Below are 17,616 nucleotides of genomic sequence, written 5' to 3'. Positions count from 1 at the left end.
CCTGGGTCATGTGAACCCTGAGCTCATCAAAATCAACCCCCTCATTCACCTTTTAAAGGGAGTATCAGGATTTTTTGCTCATTTTTTTTCCCCGTCCAATGTTACTCCCAAAGTTGTTTCTGTCTCCCACTCAGCCCTGCTTAAAAGCTGGTGGAAAAACGAGAGGGGAAACACTTGATGTTTTGTGCAGTTGAGGGGTTTTTTTGAGGGGGGAAGAAGCAAGTGGAGGACAATTCTCCACACAAGTTCATAGAACGATAGAACTATTTAGGTGGGAAAAGACTTTTAAGATCACTGAGTCCAATCATTACCCAACACTTCAAAGCCCACCACTAAACTATGTCCCTGAGTACCACATCCACACTTGTTTTAAATATCTCCAGGGATGGTGACTCCACCACCTCCCTTGGCAGCCCATTCCAATGTCTAATCACTCTTTCTGTGAAGAAATTTTGCCTAATGTTGAACTTAAAGTGCTCTGGTGCAGCTTGAGGCCATTTCCTCTTGTCCTGTTGCTGGTTGCCTGAGAGCAGACCCCGACCCCCATCTGGCTATATCCTCCTGTTGGGGAGTTGTAGAGAGTGATAAGGTCTCCCCCAAGCCTCCTTTTTTCCTCAGGTCCCTCAGCTGCTCCTCACAAGACTTGTGCTCCAGACCCTTCACCAGCTTTGTTACCCTTCTTTGGATCACAAAGTTTGAAATTTAATGATAAAAGCCACTCAGCTGGAGCATCTGGAAGATTCACTGTAGAACTGTTTGGTTTCATTACAAAAACAAAATCAATATTCAAAGACTGACCTAATGGGTGTGTGGGTTTGGTGGAGTAAAACATCTGGATCCAAAAAAGCCTTATATTTCAAAGCAGTAGAATTAACTTGTAGAAATCAATGTGAAATCTTGATTTCTCTAATGTCACTGGAGGAGCTTTGGAGTGCCTGGAGAAAAGGAGGCAGTGAGGCAGCTGGGCTGTGCCAAAGCGGAAAGCCTGCTTTCCAGACGTCCCAAGTACAACCCGGCTCCTTCAGATCCTGCCAGCCCAGAGAGGGGCTGACGTGCAACATTTCGGCTCTGACGGTGCTCTATAAAAAGCTCAACATCCTCTTTTGTGCTCTAAAGCCACACTGTGGTTCCCCAGCCTAAATTAAATCAAGCCTAAAAAGACTTCAGAAAGAAGTGCACAAAAAACCAGGAAATTTCAAGCTGTTTTCCAGGTCCCGCTCACCAGCAATAGGACTCGGAGCTGTTAGCGTGCGCTGGGGCTGACTGAAAAGAAGACAATAAGAGGTACGTTTTGCCCTTGAGCACATCATCACTTGACCTCCTGCCCAGGTTTTGCAGGGACAGGGGCTCCATGCTGGTGCTCCCAGGGAGCCGGTGATCCCCCAAGCCCCCAGGCCCCTCCTGCCGTCCTTGACCCCGGGGCCTGTGAATTTCGCTTCCTCGTGGCTCCTCCTGGTGGCCGCGGGGGGACCCCTGACCGCGGGACCACCATGTCCTGTGATGCTCAGCTATGAGCTCAGTGCTTCTGTGAGCAGTAAGATACCCCAAACATATATTTTTAGAGGAGATCCACCACACTCCCCGGAAAAGCAGTACTCAATGGAAAAGGGTGTCTGCTAGAAAGCATACAGCAGCACAGATGCTTTTTGGCAAGCACATTTCTGGGTATGCACTACCTCAGCAGGTAAACTGTTAATTAAACTACCATTAATGACTGGTAACCAACACATAAATGCATTCCTATAAATAGATATTGCTCCATATCTCAAGTTATCAGTCTTAATACTTCGTCTGAGATAATGAATTCCACACCAAATTACCCCACAGTAGCCATGTCATTTTTCTGTAAATTGTTATGTGTTTGAGGAAGATGCTATAGCATATAATTGTGGTGAAATTAGGCTTGGCGATGGATTACAGCAGCTGCAGAATCTCTTTGTTGGGCTGAACATGAGATCCAAGTCTTCTAAGAGATGCTTTAATGTGCCAAGATCAATACTAGAGGGGCAGAGCTTAGAACAAATGGGCCACAAGGGCCAAGTTCTGCTGGTAAATCAGTCTGGTAATGACATGCCAGTGATGTCACAGCTGGTACTGGCAGTCTGAAGGGTAGAACAGCCAAAGTGAGCCAGGATGTGGCAGCCAGAGAAGCAGAGATGGGAGTCCAAGGGCTAGCAGTGACCTCTGAAGAGACAGCTGGGAGATAGACGTTTGGTTTAGGGATGTGGACTCTACTCTCCAGCCTGACTGATAATCAATGATCCAGAAAGGCAACAAGGAGATGAATCTGTGCCTTGAAATCTGGAGAGTAAACACTTTAAAGTAATCCCATACAACCTTGATTTTGACATCTGCCACAGGGACAGGATTCCTTTCTTTACACTGCTTTTGACAGACTCTAAACTGCGTATGGTACCACATTGTGAGCAGTAACAAAGCCAAAGTATTCGTGGTTAATGAATGGCAACTAGTCACTGAAAGTAACTGGCCAGGAGCTAGATACAGATTTAAAATTATACCTCTTATAGTTTAACAAATGGAACCAAACATTGCTGTGGGGTTTTTTCCTCTTGAATTAGGAAGTGCCAGTTCTTTGGAATCCTTACTATACAAGCAACTTTGGTCAAAGTTAGTTGAGAGGCTGGAACTATGGTCAAATTAAGTTTTTAGGGTACCAACCGGTACATAGCACCAACACCTCAACAACCAGTTAAAAGCTTTGCTTTGCTGCTCTACTCCCTCTGTGAAAATCCTCAACAATGGGCTACAAGCTTGCAGAGCACCACTGAATGGTAAACCTGCTTATCAGGCCACTCTCTAGGACACAGGGGACTCATGGTCATATACTTGAACTAGACTAAAAACCTGCTCCAAGATCTAGACACATGCTCTTTCTCTCCTGAAGTTTCACAGTTATTTCCTCAGAAAAAAAAAGGAGGTAGTTTCCCAAGTAACTGAAATTTCATGTTTTGTTGTGCTGTGCTCAAAACTGGAACTTGAAAAACTAAGGGGATGCTTATGTAAAAGATTTGTTGTAAAAAAGGGAGGAAACCTTTCCATTTAACATTAATCCAAGCCCCTACTTACTGTAAAAGCCACAACAGTGTAAAACAGCCAAGCAGTAACAGCTTGTACTCCTGACCCTCTGGAAAGGAAAACTTGTCAATAGACTTTCTTAAAATGTGCAGACAAAGACACAAAGACAAATTATAAAAAAGGAACCCATTTATTCAAGATATGACAAGGATATTTACAGTATTCATTTTCTCAGAGTAAGATCCATCCTTACGAGTTTTAAAGCAGCAATTATAAATTACATTTAAAAGGGGAAAACATTCCAAGAATGTTTCTGTTAGAGATATTTTTACAAGGACAGAAACACTTTAAGGCTAAGTTGTTTTGACCTTTGCTGCCACCCACATTTATCTTGGCAAAACCATCTCAAAGACAAGATTACCTTGAGGGGTAGACTATGCTAAATTCAACATACAATTCTGTTCCCTCTGATGCTTTTCACAACAGTTCACATGTGACAAAAAATTGACTTTTGATTAAAAAGAATGAATTAAATATAAATGAGATGACCTGCCTATACCCCAACTTTTCAGAGAGGCAAAAGATCATCCACAGCAACACATTAACCACCTCCAAAAGACATCATCAGCTTTCTTGTTGATGAAGGTACTTCAGCTTACCAAGTAAGTTGCTGCAGCCAGAAATCACAGTCATGTGGTACAATCCACCTTTCCTATCGCATTATTTTTCAAGAGAGAAGAATGAAAACCTTCATTCAGAAGAATGAAAACCTAGCTGATTTCTAAGGTAAGTGATGAACACTGTCTGCTTTAGACAGCACTTGGTTCCCACAGCACAGACTAGTGCCCTACCACAGAAAACAGGACGAGTTGGCTAAGCTGCTGTAGTGTTATTCTCTAGTCACTGTAACACTCAACAGAGCTATAGGAGCAGTTAAAATTGGGTTATCAAAATGGTTTATCTCTTGAGGTAGAGCCCACAAGTCATATTTACTCCTGTCTGTAAACTGTAATGCACATGCCATCAAGCAAATATAGCCATTTTTGGTCATTTGTATAATAAACCCACTTATTTTTCAGATGTTATTAATTATAAAATAACAGGGGTTTTTTCTGAATAATTCTGTGCCTCTTGTAGAAGAAAGCAAATTAAGTATTTATGATAGCAGATTGTGGCTAACATTTGCAATGAAAAAACCCCATGTTTTATACAAATAAACTTCAAAGCAACTTTCAAAAGGGTTGATACATAAGGATTCTTTTAACTTAAAATTTATTTTGGAAAATTCCAATTTTAACTGCATAATAAGGAAAAAAACAAAACAAAACAAACACCCCCCCCCCCCTCCCCCCAGTCATTAGACCTTTAGGCTGGATAGCTACTTTTAATACTACATTGAGTAATTGGTTCAGGATTACATGAAAGGGAAAAGAAAGTGAAACACAACAGAACCACCCTCCCCCCCTGCCCTGCACAAACACAATTCTCTGAATGAGCCCGGTTTGTTAGGTGAGGACACTGTAACTAGGACTATTGAAAGTGCACAATGTTTAACATTCCATGAGAAGCAGAAACGTGACCCATGCTTTAGGGGGGGACATTTATTCCAGGTTAGCCAAGAATCCTCTGTAACAACAAAGCTGTTTCTGTAACCAAGAAAAATTGTTTGAAGATAACCAGATAACCCAGTAACAAGTTACAAACACATGGAGATTGGCACTTGATCTTTAGTCAGCTCCAGACACTCAGTTTTCTCCCCAGAGACTCACGTACACAGAACTTTAAGTTTCCATTTTATTACCGTAAAAAATAAAAGTCAATTTGTAGTTCCAGAGTAAACAAAGAAAGCTTAGTTTCAAACTGTTTAAAAACAAAGCTCAAAATTCTGATAAGTTACATTTCACAGGGTTCACATCAGCACCTCAACCTAATGCATTTTTTTGTGAACTAAGCGTATTTCACGAAGTTTTCATGTTAGTGACAAGGGGCTACATTCTCATCTGGATGCACATGTAACATGGCTCAAGGAGAACAACCTGGAAGGACTGCCAGTCAGCTTCCAGAGTTCCCCATTGAGCTCTACATGTTCAGAACCAACATTTAAGACCAAAGTTATTAAAGATTGACCTTTTGCATATTCCAAAATGGAAGGCAAATACAATCAACTAACATTTGGCTTTGAAACACTAAGATAACAATGCTGTATTTCAGCCAGATATTTACAAAAATGTTTACAACAGAACTGTGTAGGGTTTCCTTTTTATTGACGCTTATAGATGAATAGTCATCTTAACCTTCATGCAAAGATGCATCTCTTGTTACACAAGAAGTTTCCTGTTTGATTTTTTGCACTCTGAGGATAGCAAGCAGAGGATTGGGTAAATTTGGGTCACCCTTAAAAATGTAGGCCTGTTCGCTCTACTGCACCTTCAAAATAAGGAGGTAAAGGACAGGCACTGTTAATTCCACAAGGGCTCATTGCCTCTAGCATGTTTTCCAAAACCAACAAAAATAGTCTTGAACAGTTGTAACATGGGTTATTCCATGACTTTCCCCTCTTCAGTTTGCTTCCTGAACTCTGGAGTTACTTTCCTAGAAGCATACTTGCCGAGCTTCTTTTCTAATGTATATTGTTGACTATACATTTTAAATTAAACTGTTATGTAAAGAATGTAACAAGCTTTTTCCTTTGTACACAACTTAATCTTTGTGCTGAGTATTCTTCAAAGGGATTTTATAAATAATACAGTAAAAGTTTAGATCAGTCTTCCACCCTCTCATCATTATACCATGTTGTTGCTTTCTCCAACTTTATCTACAAGCTGTGGAAAAGGAGACAAAAAGGTTTTAAGCTGATGATATTTATATACAGTGAAGCTACTCTCAAATACTGCTTGCTACTTACACAGTTAGTATGTGACTGGAAATGAGAGTCAAGTAGTACTCACCAAGGTCTCATGGTTTAGGTTTGTGAAAACCAAAATTCTTACAATTGCAATTGTGTTTCTGCATGACATGTTTTTCTCATATAGACATTAACAGTGCAACATGAAGATGCAACAGAATGAGAAAGGAAATAGAAGAATGCAGATAACACTGCCAGCTTAATGGTTAAAACAAAACAATACAATCTCAGCCACACATGCATTAGTAGACCAAGGAAGATATTTCAACTGACCATTACTGTGGATTCTCTTCTGAGCCTACGTAGGCTTTGAACAAAACATTAACAATTATCTTTTAAAAATAAGATTTAACCCCATTATGATCAAACTAAATATGATTTAAGATCAATTGACAAATGAAACATTCAATTGATCGTGAATTATGAGCCATAGCTTGGCCTAACTGTGAGATTGGAACAGATGATCTGGAACACTCATTTTTAAAAAACAGCCTGTATGTATCTAAGTTATTCACACTATTAATTTTTAGTAGTAGTTATTTAAACTGTTACTTTCAAAACGAGTATTACAAATGCTTGTGTTAAAAATACATACCAAAATTAGCACAGTAAAAGTAGTTGACTGAAATACCCTGGATTAGCATGTTACTGGTACCTGTTAATTGTCTTCAAATCCCTGGCCATTTGGTTAAAAAAATGGAAGACTCCATTTGAAAAAATACAAATCTTAGTAATAAAAAGATGTACCCTGGTGCAGTGGACCTTAATAAATATGTCTGATGAATGACTATGCATCATGAGAGTTTCTGGGTTCACCATACAAACTGCAACTTAATATTGAATTCCACTGTTTGCTTTTACAGGCCACTTTTCTTAAGTCCACCCAAATACTGCACCACGAATGGTATCCTCCTCATTGTACAGACAGGAGAAGAGGCCCAGGGCAGTGGCAGAATTTACCTATCTGGTCACCCAGGGCCAACAGCGAAGCAGGAAGAAATCCAGCATTTCCAGTCACAATGCAGGGCTCTTCCCACTTCACTACCCGTGAGCAGGGGCAGCTTCTGCAAACGTGTCCTTTTGTTCCTTTTACACCTACAAGTCTCTCCCTGGGAATGAATGTGATGTGTACGGTGCAAGAACTGTACAGGAATGTGCTTGAAGTCATTGCTCCGAAGTAATATTTGCTTTATTTTTGATGCATTTCAACTAGTGCTAATCAGTGGAATAAAAACCAGAACAAGCTTCAATTGTTGCATGAAATACCAAACTTACCGAGCTTATACCAGGTAAATTCAAGAGATATCCAAGAACTGGAACTCTTCTAATAAAGCCAACCACCACAGGAAAGAACCCCCTTTAGGTAAGATATCAGAAGATTGCATTAGTTTTTATAATTAATTTTTTCTCATATTGCCATAGCATGAAAAAAATAGCAGGTAATTTTTAAACCAAGATAACATAAAATCTTGCAACTTGTTAGCAGCGCTCTTGTTTACCAAATATATCAACACACATTCAGCAGAGAAAGGAAAAAAACAGGAAAGAAATGGTGTATTTTTAAATGGATTTAATTTTCTTTGTAGCTGGCAACTCTCAGTCAGCTCATCAAAAAGTAATTCAGGTGAGAATACCCAACTTAGTCAGCAAAACTGATTTCTCAAAACTAGCATATATATTTTGAGATAATTACTCTGTATTATAGAAAGTACATTCAAGACCCACTGTAGAAACAGGTGAAGTTAGTTCTGAGTAATTAAAACCATGTATGGTACTCTTTACATTAACTAAAGAAAATGGAGCATGACAGAGTTGTGTATTCATTTATTTCCCAAATTTAAGTCAGCAGTTTTGATGCCTTTTCCTGGTCTTAAAATCAAGAGTCAAACACGGTTAGAAGGGGAAAAGGGATTTTACCTTGGTATTTATTTTAAGGATCCTTAGGTACACACATCCAGGTCGAATGCACTGAAATGCACCCCGCAAAATGCCCACCCCAAAAGATCGGGTATAACATTATAGGTGTTACTAATTAGCAAATCTATCAAAGATTCCCCAATGAGAAGCTTGAATGAGCCCCCCTCCCCAAGAAACCTTCCCTTGGTTGATTCTATCTTAGTTTACAAAATGTGTTCTGGAGAGGACCTTGGGGTCTGGGGCACACTGATCCCTAACTACGAAGCTTCTAAAACGTTTAGTCTCTCAGCTTGACAAACAAGCCCAAGAATGTAGGCCAAAAACCACCAAGAATACAGAAGTTGTAAAGAGGTATAAAAGGGGTATAAAAGAAAAGGCAAAAAATCATCATGGCATCAGTTTGAATCATGACCCTAGGGATGTTGCCTGGCATAGCTGCTATGGTGTAGCCCTTGCACTGCCCACTTAATCTCTGCAGCAGAAAAACAAATTTTCTGTGGCAGTATCTCAGCTGTTTGCAGCCAGCTGGTGGCATTCCCAGCGATCTCGTGTTGAACATTCCCTGCATGGAATAAGGATTAACATTCAAAGAGGCCTCAGCCACAGCGAAACAATGAAGTTTCACAAGTCATCATCCTCTTCACCACACTGCTAAGAACTATTTGCTAGGTAATATCCATACCAATAAGGGGGTTTTTTGAGATTTCTTTTTTTAGAAACCGGATCATTTCAGTAGTCCAGTAAATTGTGATGCAGGGCAAACCACTTGTAACAGATTAAAACAACTGCTGTATGCAAGAATAAAGAACAGTCAGTACAGCAGGGATAATATCGTCAGCCATAACTCTGCACACCTATAATCCGAACAAGGCTCCAAAAGCACCTTAGATTACAACAACTGTCCCACAATAGCCAGGTCATTTTTCTGCTATGCAACCAAGCAGCAAGATACTGAGGAACAGTATAAAATGATGCTTGAAGAAAGACTTCATTTCTAACTTCTGCAGAAAGGAGCAAGTTGCAGACAACACGATGATGGTTGAAGTCAACAAGATTGAAGCAAAACAAAAAGCTTTGCTTGAAGTAGTCACTAGCCAACCTTGAAGCAAGGGATTTAGATTCTATCAACTATTAAGCACTGGAAAAGATGGTCACAGAATCACGGAATCATCAAGGATGGAAAAGACATTTAAGATCATTCAGTCCAAACCACTGGTCTCCAGACGCTTTAAATTAAAACAGATCATCAGATGGAATTATCTATCCCTTGTTGATACCCTTCAGGCTAAGGGATTGTCCTAGGGGTAACTATTGATCTTTTATAAACCTCTCAACATTATTTTACCTTGCTAGCACCACTAGATAATCCATAAGCATACCTGCTTAGACATTATAACTCTTCTGAGATCTTTTAAAAGGAGAGTGTTTTGTTGGAAACACATTCTACTTGCTCTGTACTGGCTGATTAAACCAAGCACTACATACAAGAAGTGACAATGTATTCAGTGAAATACTGTGATTATCAAAGCACTTGCAGTGACAGAATTCAAAGTAACACAGAGTAGAACAATAAGAAATACATTAAACCCACAAAATACATTTTCTGAAATTTCACTGTCTTCAGCACGAGCCAAGTTCAGATTTGTTTTTAAAAATAAACATTTTATCTGAACTAAATACCAGATTAACATATGATTTTACTGAGTACAAAAAGAGCTCCAGGAGAACAGTGGTTTCACTTTGATTAACAGGACAGTATTATTTAGCCATTCGCTGAACACTTCAGGGTCTGAAATTTGATCAATAAGCATTAGTGAAACAGTCTGCATGGGGACAGAAGTCCAAGAACAACTAGAAGCCTCCCTTTCTACATTTTTGCATACTTTTTGCTTTTTTCTGTAGGGAAGCATGGAAACTTCAACCATGGAAATAAAGATAAAAATACAGATATCTGTGCAGGTTGTAACAAGTCAAATTCTTTCACTATTACAGTTGCATTTATAAAGAACTTAAGTGACACACTGTGAGAGTTATACATGTTTCAAGATGGCTGTTAAAAAAGTTAGAATTTCCATTTTTCTTTAACTCAGTCAAGATACTGCTAACCCAAACAAGCAGTTCTGACTCTAAGGCACAATTGTAACGAAACATGACAGAAAACATCTTTTCCCTGGGCTGCCATAATGATGAAATGGTAAGGTTACAAACCTAGGATGGTAGTAACTAAATATTTTGCCCTGTTTGTTAAAGAAAGGAACAAACTCCCCACCAAAAAAAGTACCAAGTATCCCTTTTCTGTGAGGAAATATTTAAACTTCACACTGCTAACAATTTGGGCTCCCACATATTTTGAAGCTTTACAATTCTTTGGTTAGACATCAACATTATCAAAGTCACTTTGGTAAATGCCTCACAAACATTAGCAGATTTGAGTCTTGGAAAAATACTTACCAACTTGTAAATAAACAATTTCACATAAAATCTGACAAAAATGAACATTTAAAGGATGCTGCTTTGTCAACTCTAACACAGAAACACTACATGAACACATTTATTCCTAGATACACCAACACAGAAAGTTATTTTCAAACAAGACTTACCTGAACAATAGGAAGAACCCATAAATTTCAAGGATCATTCCTATTAAAGGCCAACCAATGAGAACTATGAGCACACCACCCAGAAAGAAGCCCGTTGCTTTCATTTTGTGTTTTTGAAAGAAGAATCTGAATGTTCTTTCTAAACCAATAACAAAAGACAAGCCAGCCACAAATAAAACCTAGAAAAGACAAAAACAAACCAAAGAAAGAAAATAGGTAATTATGTTCCCAAGTACAGCATGTAAACATATACATATATATATATATTTTAAAAAATTAGACTGCTTTTCTTGCACAACTTCTAATACCAAAAGACAGATGGTGAGAATGAATTTACTATTGATTTTCTTTTGTAAGGTCCATCTTAAAGCACTTGTAGCTCTCAACTGCTTGAAAGTAGAGTCTATCCTTTGTGGTCACTGCCAAACACACTCAAGACAAAAGACCTGCTGACAACAGTTGTATCTGCCTTGTCACATACATACAGTCTTTACCACAAGTGGTGCTGAAGCTTCGTACTACTGACAGCAAAGGTTCCTGAAAACTAAGAGCACACATAAAAGCACCTGTTCTGTGCCACTGACATCTTCAACAGTTTGTACTGATCTACTCATAGTGCAAAACCAGAGAAGGAAAACAGCTGAACAGTTGTTTTTTACTGTGTAGAGCCTTTTTACTGTTTATTTGTTCCAGTATAGATTGAAAGCTATCACACTAGTCTCAACTAGTTACAACTACTTCTAGCGTCCTGCAGCAACAGTACTCATACTTATTTCAGCTTGTAAGCACACATCTTGGTAACATTTTTGCTCAGAAAGCGATGGCATCTCAGATTTTACTCAAGATTATTTTACTCAAGTTTAAGTTTGTACAGTATTTAATTAATCACTGTCTTAAAACCTCCTGCCCTTTCTGATAAAACTTTTTTTTTAATAAAAACAACTCTCTGCAAGGATACAGTACCTTTTCTTGCATTATCTTTGGTTACCACATAGCCTGTCATTGTCTCTTCCTACCTATGTTTTCATCATTTTCCCTAAACAGGAGCTCGTATTTCCACCTTACATTAGGAAAAGAAAAAATAAGCACTATTTAATTTTTCCCTCTTCCACTGCACACTTGATTTGATGGTTCATAACAATGCTTCAACTAATGCACCCAAATTCAGATACACTATTTTGTATTTTCCTTCAGTGAATCTCAGTATTTGAAAATGAAACTGATCTGTTTTGACCGCAGACTTTTAGGCATCAGCCTGAGGGGGTGAACCTCTACCAACGAGGCTGTGCTTTGGCTGGCTGGCAAAGCTGAGAACAGCAGAGACACAGAGATTATCACATGCAGAAAACACCCTGTCATTTTATATTTGGATTGGAAATTTCGTGTACCAGGACGAGGATTTATTTTCTGTGCTGCTTTGACCAACAACTTCGATTTGGTAAAAGCTGAAGATACTGAATCTCTCCTTATGAAGGGGGTCTGGCTCTTCTAAAGCCAGAACTGTTAGCAATTCATACTTCTTTCTTTCTTCATGCAGCACTGCAAAGCTACATTCGCTAGCAATCCAAATATATACTTAAATTGACAGTTATCTTAAGAGGATCACAAAAAATCACATTTGCAGCAGCACAACAACTGTGGAACAAGCTGCTTCTTGTCTACCAACATCCCACAGGCCTGACCCAAGGTGATATTCACATCAGTGTGAGCTGTTCTAACCTCAATCAGGAAAAATGAATCACTCCTATCACTGAGCACAACTCCTCCTTTATACCAAATCACCACAGTAATCTTTGTCATGCAGCTTCAAACTGACAACATACTCTTCTATTTTTAGTTTATCTTTAACAGATCACATACTTGATTCTAAGCAGTGCAGAAAAGGCACTTACATTTCCAATAGCCAAAAGAGCTTTGTCAAAGAAGAGTATCATTCCAAAGAAGAGGAAAAACACTCCAAAGCCTGTTAGTCCCATTCCAATCTCTGGAAAAAAAGCAAATTCAGGCATGTAACAAAACATGGTACCAAGATAAAGTCATACATAAAAATCGGGAAAAAAATTAGAACATCCAATCTAAAGACATTTTAAATTTAGAAACTTCCCTGAGTGTACAAATATTGTAAATCTTGTAGATACCAATTACTTCAACAGACAGATCTTTGGAAGCTGTTTATCAAAAAAGTCCGTATTTGGAACTAGACACTGAAATTGAATGCAACCAAAAGCAATGCATACATACGGCAAAGACATACGTCCCTTTTGATTAATTGCTAGTATGGAGAAAAGGATTGTTTTGCAAAGAGAAAATCAAACTTTGTTTTCCAGATTAGATCAGTTGGTCAGTACACGGTGCAAATAACACCAAGGTCGTGGGTTTGATTCCCCTATGGGTCATTCACAGAAGAACTGGACTCAATGATCTTTGTGGATCATTGTGATCCTTCCTTTTCAACTCAGAATATTCTGGAACTTGCAGAACTTATCCCATTATCTTTAGCACAGTAATGTAAGTACCCTGGTTCTCTCCATCCTCCTGAGACCCCATGTTCAATTGCCCATAACCTTGCATAGCAGTCCAACTCTCCCCAGTTTCCAGATGGAACACAACTTGAATGAATCCTGAAAGAGTTTTCCAAGTTACACATGTGCTGACAGCTATCAGACACTAGCCTGGGTCTCCAGACAACTGCCAGTTTTCACAAAACTATTAGATAGTAAATATTGAGGGATTAATGTTCAATTATATTTTTCATGCTTAATATTTCATTTTTCATAATTAAATGATAGATTTACATTACACATAGATACAATATCTCTAGACTGCCAGTGTTGTATAGCAGTTTCATTTTATGAAATTTTTCATTTTATGATCTTAATTTGTAGATTTTTTAAAAAATATCTTTTGTACTTTATATATTTGCTTATATTGTAGACTGGGTAGTGCTGGGTTAACAGCTGGACTCAATGCTCTTAAAGGTTTTTCTCCAATCTAAGTAATTCTATAAACTTCGAGTTCTGCAAAGGATGCTCAAGAAATACTGGGAAGCCAAGAGTAGGATGGAAGTTTGTATGAGAAACCGGGCTAAAAATGTCAAGCTATGATTAAAACTACCATTTGATAACAGCCTCTAAAGTATCTTGAAGACTGCTCTTAGAAATAATACATCCAGCTTTTAATTTTAAATCTCTAAAGCCTTCCTTTGACTCTCACACAGACTAAATGAGAGAGAAAAACCAGGAACAGCAGCAACACGTCTGCAAAAACACAGGCATTTATTACTGCTTTCCCTGTGACCAGACAATTTAGAAAGCTATAGAACACAAAAACAGCTTAGCAAAACCAGCCCTAATACTACAGACAGGCTGGCAGCCCAGTATGTGCCCATATATATCTGTGTATTTTGAAATTCCAAATAGTTTTGCATAGCCTGTCCTGAAACAAACAAAAAACCACACCCACAATCACAGCTTTCAGTGCTACTGTTGGCAGATCTACCTCAATATATTTTAATTGCACTTAGTAGGTGTAGTTGGTCATTTGTTGTCACTTGATGAGCTTGGGAGTAAAGGAGGATAACTACGCCTGTTTCAGGCCTGTTTCCGAGTAGTTATTGGAAATAAATTTCAAAACGACTCAAAGAGATTTGTTCCAGCAACATGCCACTCCCCAAACTTCTGTAAGGGCTTGGCTTTCAGCATGGCTGCAGAGTACATGCTGTTAGAGCTGTAGTTCTGTAGTATTGCCTGCCACTTTAAACTGTTACTATGAGCATTTTAACACCCCACAATTAAAACCACTAAGTAACTCAATACAATCAATTTACTACAGGCACTCTCTGTACTTGTTCACAATGAAAAATGGAACTGCAAATTGTATTCTCAATCGATCTGCTGACTGAAGGCAATATACCAATTGCAACTGCCCTTTTCTCTAGTACTCTTTACTTCAGAAGAGCAGAAACAATCTGTATTCCAGAGGGAAAAAACTTGGGAGGCAGGACTCCAGAGGAATTACCAGCTGCCAGCAAGATAAATATGCAGTCATGGGAAGTGAGTATTCACTCCTCCCGCAGACACAGCACAAGGTATGGATCTGGCAAGGAGGCAGAGGCCAACTCCCAACAGCTGCTGCAATCACCACTCTGACACTTCTCTAATCACCCGAAACGTGTTTGTAATCACTTCTGCCACAATGGATTCTGATTCACTTCAGAAGTCACTCATATTCTCTGGTTAGTGGAGGGAAAGGGAAAAAAGAGAAAGGAACATTATTCTCATTATCCCAAAATAACTGCTGGAAGAAGATGAATGGTCCACGACTATTATCCTCTGGTGCTGATATCTCAGCAGAGGGTGTTACTGACTTGATTTATATCAGAATTTGGAAATATATTTAACTACTGTTCTTAGAGGAAGGAAAAGAAAAAGTGCTGGCATTTTGTATAAAATCTTTTCAACAACAAACTATGAATATTTATAGAGGGAGCAGACTATTTTTAAATGCTTTCTCCTTTGCCAGAAGAGCTTTCCCACATTAGTCAAATACAACATATCAATGCCTAGAAATGCAGAAACACACACTAGCCAGCTTGCATTTATTCTGGTTATGATTTCCTGAGAAAAGGGATCAAACCTTCATCAATGTTTCTCCAGAAATTCCATAAGCTGTGCACGAGTGCTGCAGCACTATGTCAAAACATCTTAGTAGATATTAAGATTAAAAATTAAGATACATTGCTAGTGAAAGATTAAGGCAGACAATGCACATCCCCAGTCTTTTATAGTGCACTATATAGTGCAAAATAAAAAGGAATTGTGTGCTATAGGCTCCCAGAAGACAAAAACTAATACAGTTTATACTCAATGTATAACTATTATTTTGCTAGCAGTATTTTTCAGTATTGAAAATTTAATTTGGGAAAAGCCAAGTGCATTCTTTTGCAATTACTGGTGGTTTATAACACCATTCAATGCACCACTTAAAATTATTTTCTAGACTACAGATGCAAAATTAACTTTCCAAACATCAACCAATGCAGTGGTTCTCTCCAGGTATTTATCACACTACTCCACCAGTGACTCTCTGGCTAACTCTGTATTTTTCCAGACAGCCGTGAGTTTTAAAATATCTGATGAACTATCTTCAGAATTTCAGAAAAACTGAAAAAAAACCCAAATCCTTAAAATCCCTAAATGTCACAGTATTTTATTTACTACTCTTGTCTCTGACATTTAAAACCAACAGTCTTAGCAGTGGAAATAGCTGAAGGTCCCAAATGAGGAACTAAGGAAAAGAAAAACAGTGAGTCTCTCTCTGAAGAGATTTTTCTTTTTCTGCTTAACAAATACTCCAGACAGGAAGTTAAAGGCAAAACCAATGCCCATAAGGGTTTAAACATTCAGAAATCTAAAAATTAACCCCAAGGGTTAGTACTCCATTCCAGTAGCAGCACAATATCTGGATATCTCAAGAAATCATTGACCCTGAATGCTGCTAGACTCTGCTGCCTGTCTTCATCCTTGGCCTTAACTGGCTCTCCAATACCTCAATTTCCAGTACCTGCTATCAAACTTGGTTATTTTAACTTTTTTTTTTTCTAAATTTTTCATACCATCCTCCATAACTGATGCTGTGGTGCTTATCAGGCAGACTCATATCCTTCTGTGGCAATCATAAGAGAAATGCATCATACATGAGATGGTAATTTAAATCAAAGGCCCAACGTTGTCCTTTACCTTGCAGCTTAAGCTGTTATCACAGAATCACAATTGTTAGGGCTGGAAGGGACCTCTGGAGATCACCCAGTCCAACCCCCGTGCCAAGGCAGGGTCACCTACAGCAGGTGACACAGGAATGTGTCCAGGTGGGTTTGGAACGTCTCCAGAAAGAGAGACTCCACGCCCTCCCCGGGCAGCTCTTCCAGGGCTCTGCCACCCTCAATGGGAAGAAGCTCTTCCTCATCTTGAGGTGAAGCTCTGTCTTTTAGTTTACTGCCATTCCGCCTCATCTTGTTGCTGGGCACCACTGAAAAAAATCTGGCACCAATTTCTTTCATCTCTATTTCCAAGTACTTCAGTGGAAACAAAACTATGGCCACATACAAGTATTTTTAAAGCCATTTACAGAAAATTAAGTGGTTCCAGACCACTGACGTCCACAGGGAGGCACACGGGAGGATACGAGCTAAGCGTTACTTTGTTTACCGCTCAGGTTTCATTCATTCATTCATAGTGATCAGTCAAGGTGCGATGGGTACAAACCCACAGAGGGGCTAGGTTAGATATCAGAAAGAAATTTTTTCCCGTAAGGGTGGCCAGGCACTGGAACAGGTTGTCCAGAGAAGCTGTGGATGCCCCATTCCTGTAAGTGTTCAAGACCAGGTTGGACGGGGCTGTGAGCAACCTGGTCTGGTGGAAGGTGTCCCTGCTCATGGCACGGGGTTGGAACTCGATGACCTTTAAGGTCTCTTCCAACCCAAACCATTCTGTGATCCCACCACACCACAGCACACTGAGCACTCCAAGCCCCAGACAAAAGCCGGCCGCGCTGGTGACAGAGCTCTCCTAAGGGCGAGGGACCCTGCCGAGCGCTCCCGGATCGCTCTCCATCCCATTTCCCTTTCCGTGCTCCCCGCCAGTTCATGGTACCGCCGCACCGGGCCGCCGCACCTTCCACTGCGGGGATGCGGCCGTGAGAGCTGCCCCCCGCCCCTGTCCGCTCCCACCCCGCCGCTGGCTCCGGCCGGTCCGCAGGGGCCCAGCCGGGCGCTGCTCGGCCGCTCCCGGGAGGCCCCGCCACGGACAAAGGGTGCGGGCCCAGCGAGCCCGGCCACCCTGGGACCCCCTGCCCCCGACGCCCCCAGCCCCGCAGCGGGCGGCCCCTCCCCGCTTCCCCCCCAGGAGCGGCGCCAGAGCTTACTCTGTGTGTCGGACAGGGAGATCATGGTGGCGGCGGGCCCGGGAGCAGGACCGGGATCAGGACGAGCGGGAGCGGGACCAGCGGGAGCGGCGGCGGCCACGTCTTCCGGAAACACGCACCCCGCCGGATGAGAGACGCCCGCCGATTGGTCACGCCAGCCGCCAATCAGCAGCCGCCTTGTATCGCCGCTCGGGCGCGCTCCCCCGCCCACGGCCCGCGGCCGGCGCTGATTGGCGG

General features: G+C 40.4%; 1 protein-coding gene across 2 annotated transcripts; it reads right to left on the bottom strand.

Annotated features, from left to right (window-relative positions):
- Positions 1 to 4,816: 4,816 nt before the first annotated feature.
- Positions 4,817 to 17,494, bottom strand: GOLT1B (golgi transport 1B). 2 transcript variants are annotated; one of them, XM_082279676.1, is made up of 5 exons: positions 17,380 to 17,494; positions 12,351 to 12,442; positions 10,459 to 10,637; positions 7,217 to 7,298; positions 4,817 to 5,858 (listed from the first exon to the last, which is right to left on the bottom strand). In XM_082279676.1, exons 1-5 carry the CDS (start codon positions 17,402 to 17,404, stop codon positions 5,820 to 5,822), a joined length of 417 nt encoding a protein of 138 aa, XP_082135802.1. In that variant the 5' UTR covers positions 17,405 to 17,494; the 3' UTR covers positions 4,817 to 5,819. The 2 variants fall into 2 exon arrangements, with proteins under 2 accessions (XP_082135802.1, XP_082135801.1); XM_082279675.1 differs by lacking the exon at positions 4,817 to 5,858 and having other exon boundaries at positions 6,726 to 7,298.
- Between the last annotated feature and the right edge of the window lie 122 nt (positions 17,495 to 17,616).

The sequence above is a fragment of the Coloeus monedula genome (assembly GCF_965178545.1).
Source record: "Coloeus monedula genome assembly, chromosome: 4".
In the NCBI taxonomy this organism is placed as follows: domain Eukaryota; kingdom Metazoa; phylum Chordata; class Aves; order Passeriformes; family Corvidae; genus Coloeus; species Coloeus monedula.
Note: the sequence above shows the minus strand (reverse complement) of the source record. Positions and strands in the feature narration are given on the sequence as shown.

Excerpts from the sequence above, each read along its gene's own strand:
- GOLT1B (XM_082279675.1), bottom strand. The coding sequence starts at position 17,404 with ATGATCTCCCTGTCCGACACACAGA. Across the intron at positions 12,443-17,379 it reads CTCCCTGTCCGACACACAGA|AGATTGGAATGGGACTAACA; the intron begins GTAAGCTCTGGC and ends CTTTTTTTCCAG. Across the intron at positions 7,299-10,458 it reads GGGTTCTTCCTATTGTTCAG|GGGGTTCTTTCCTGTGGTGG; the intron begins GTAAGTCTTGTT and ends TCTTACCTAAAG.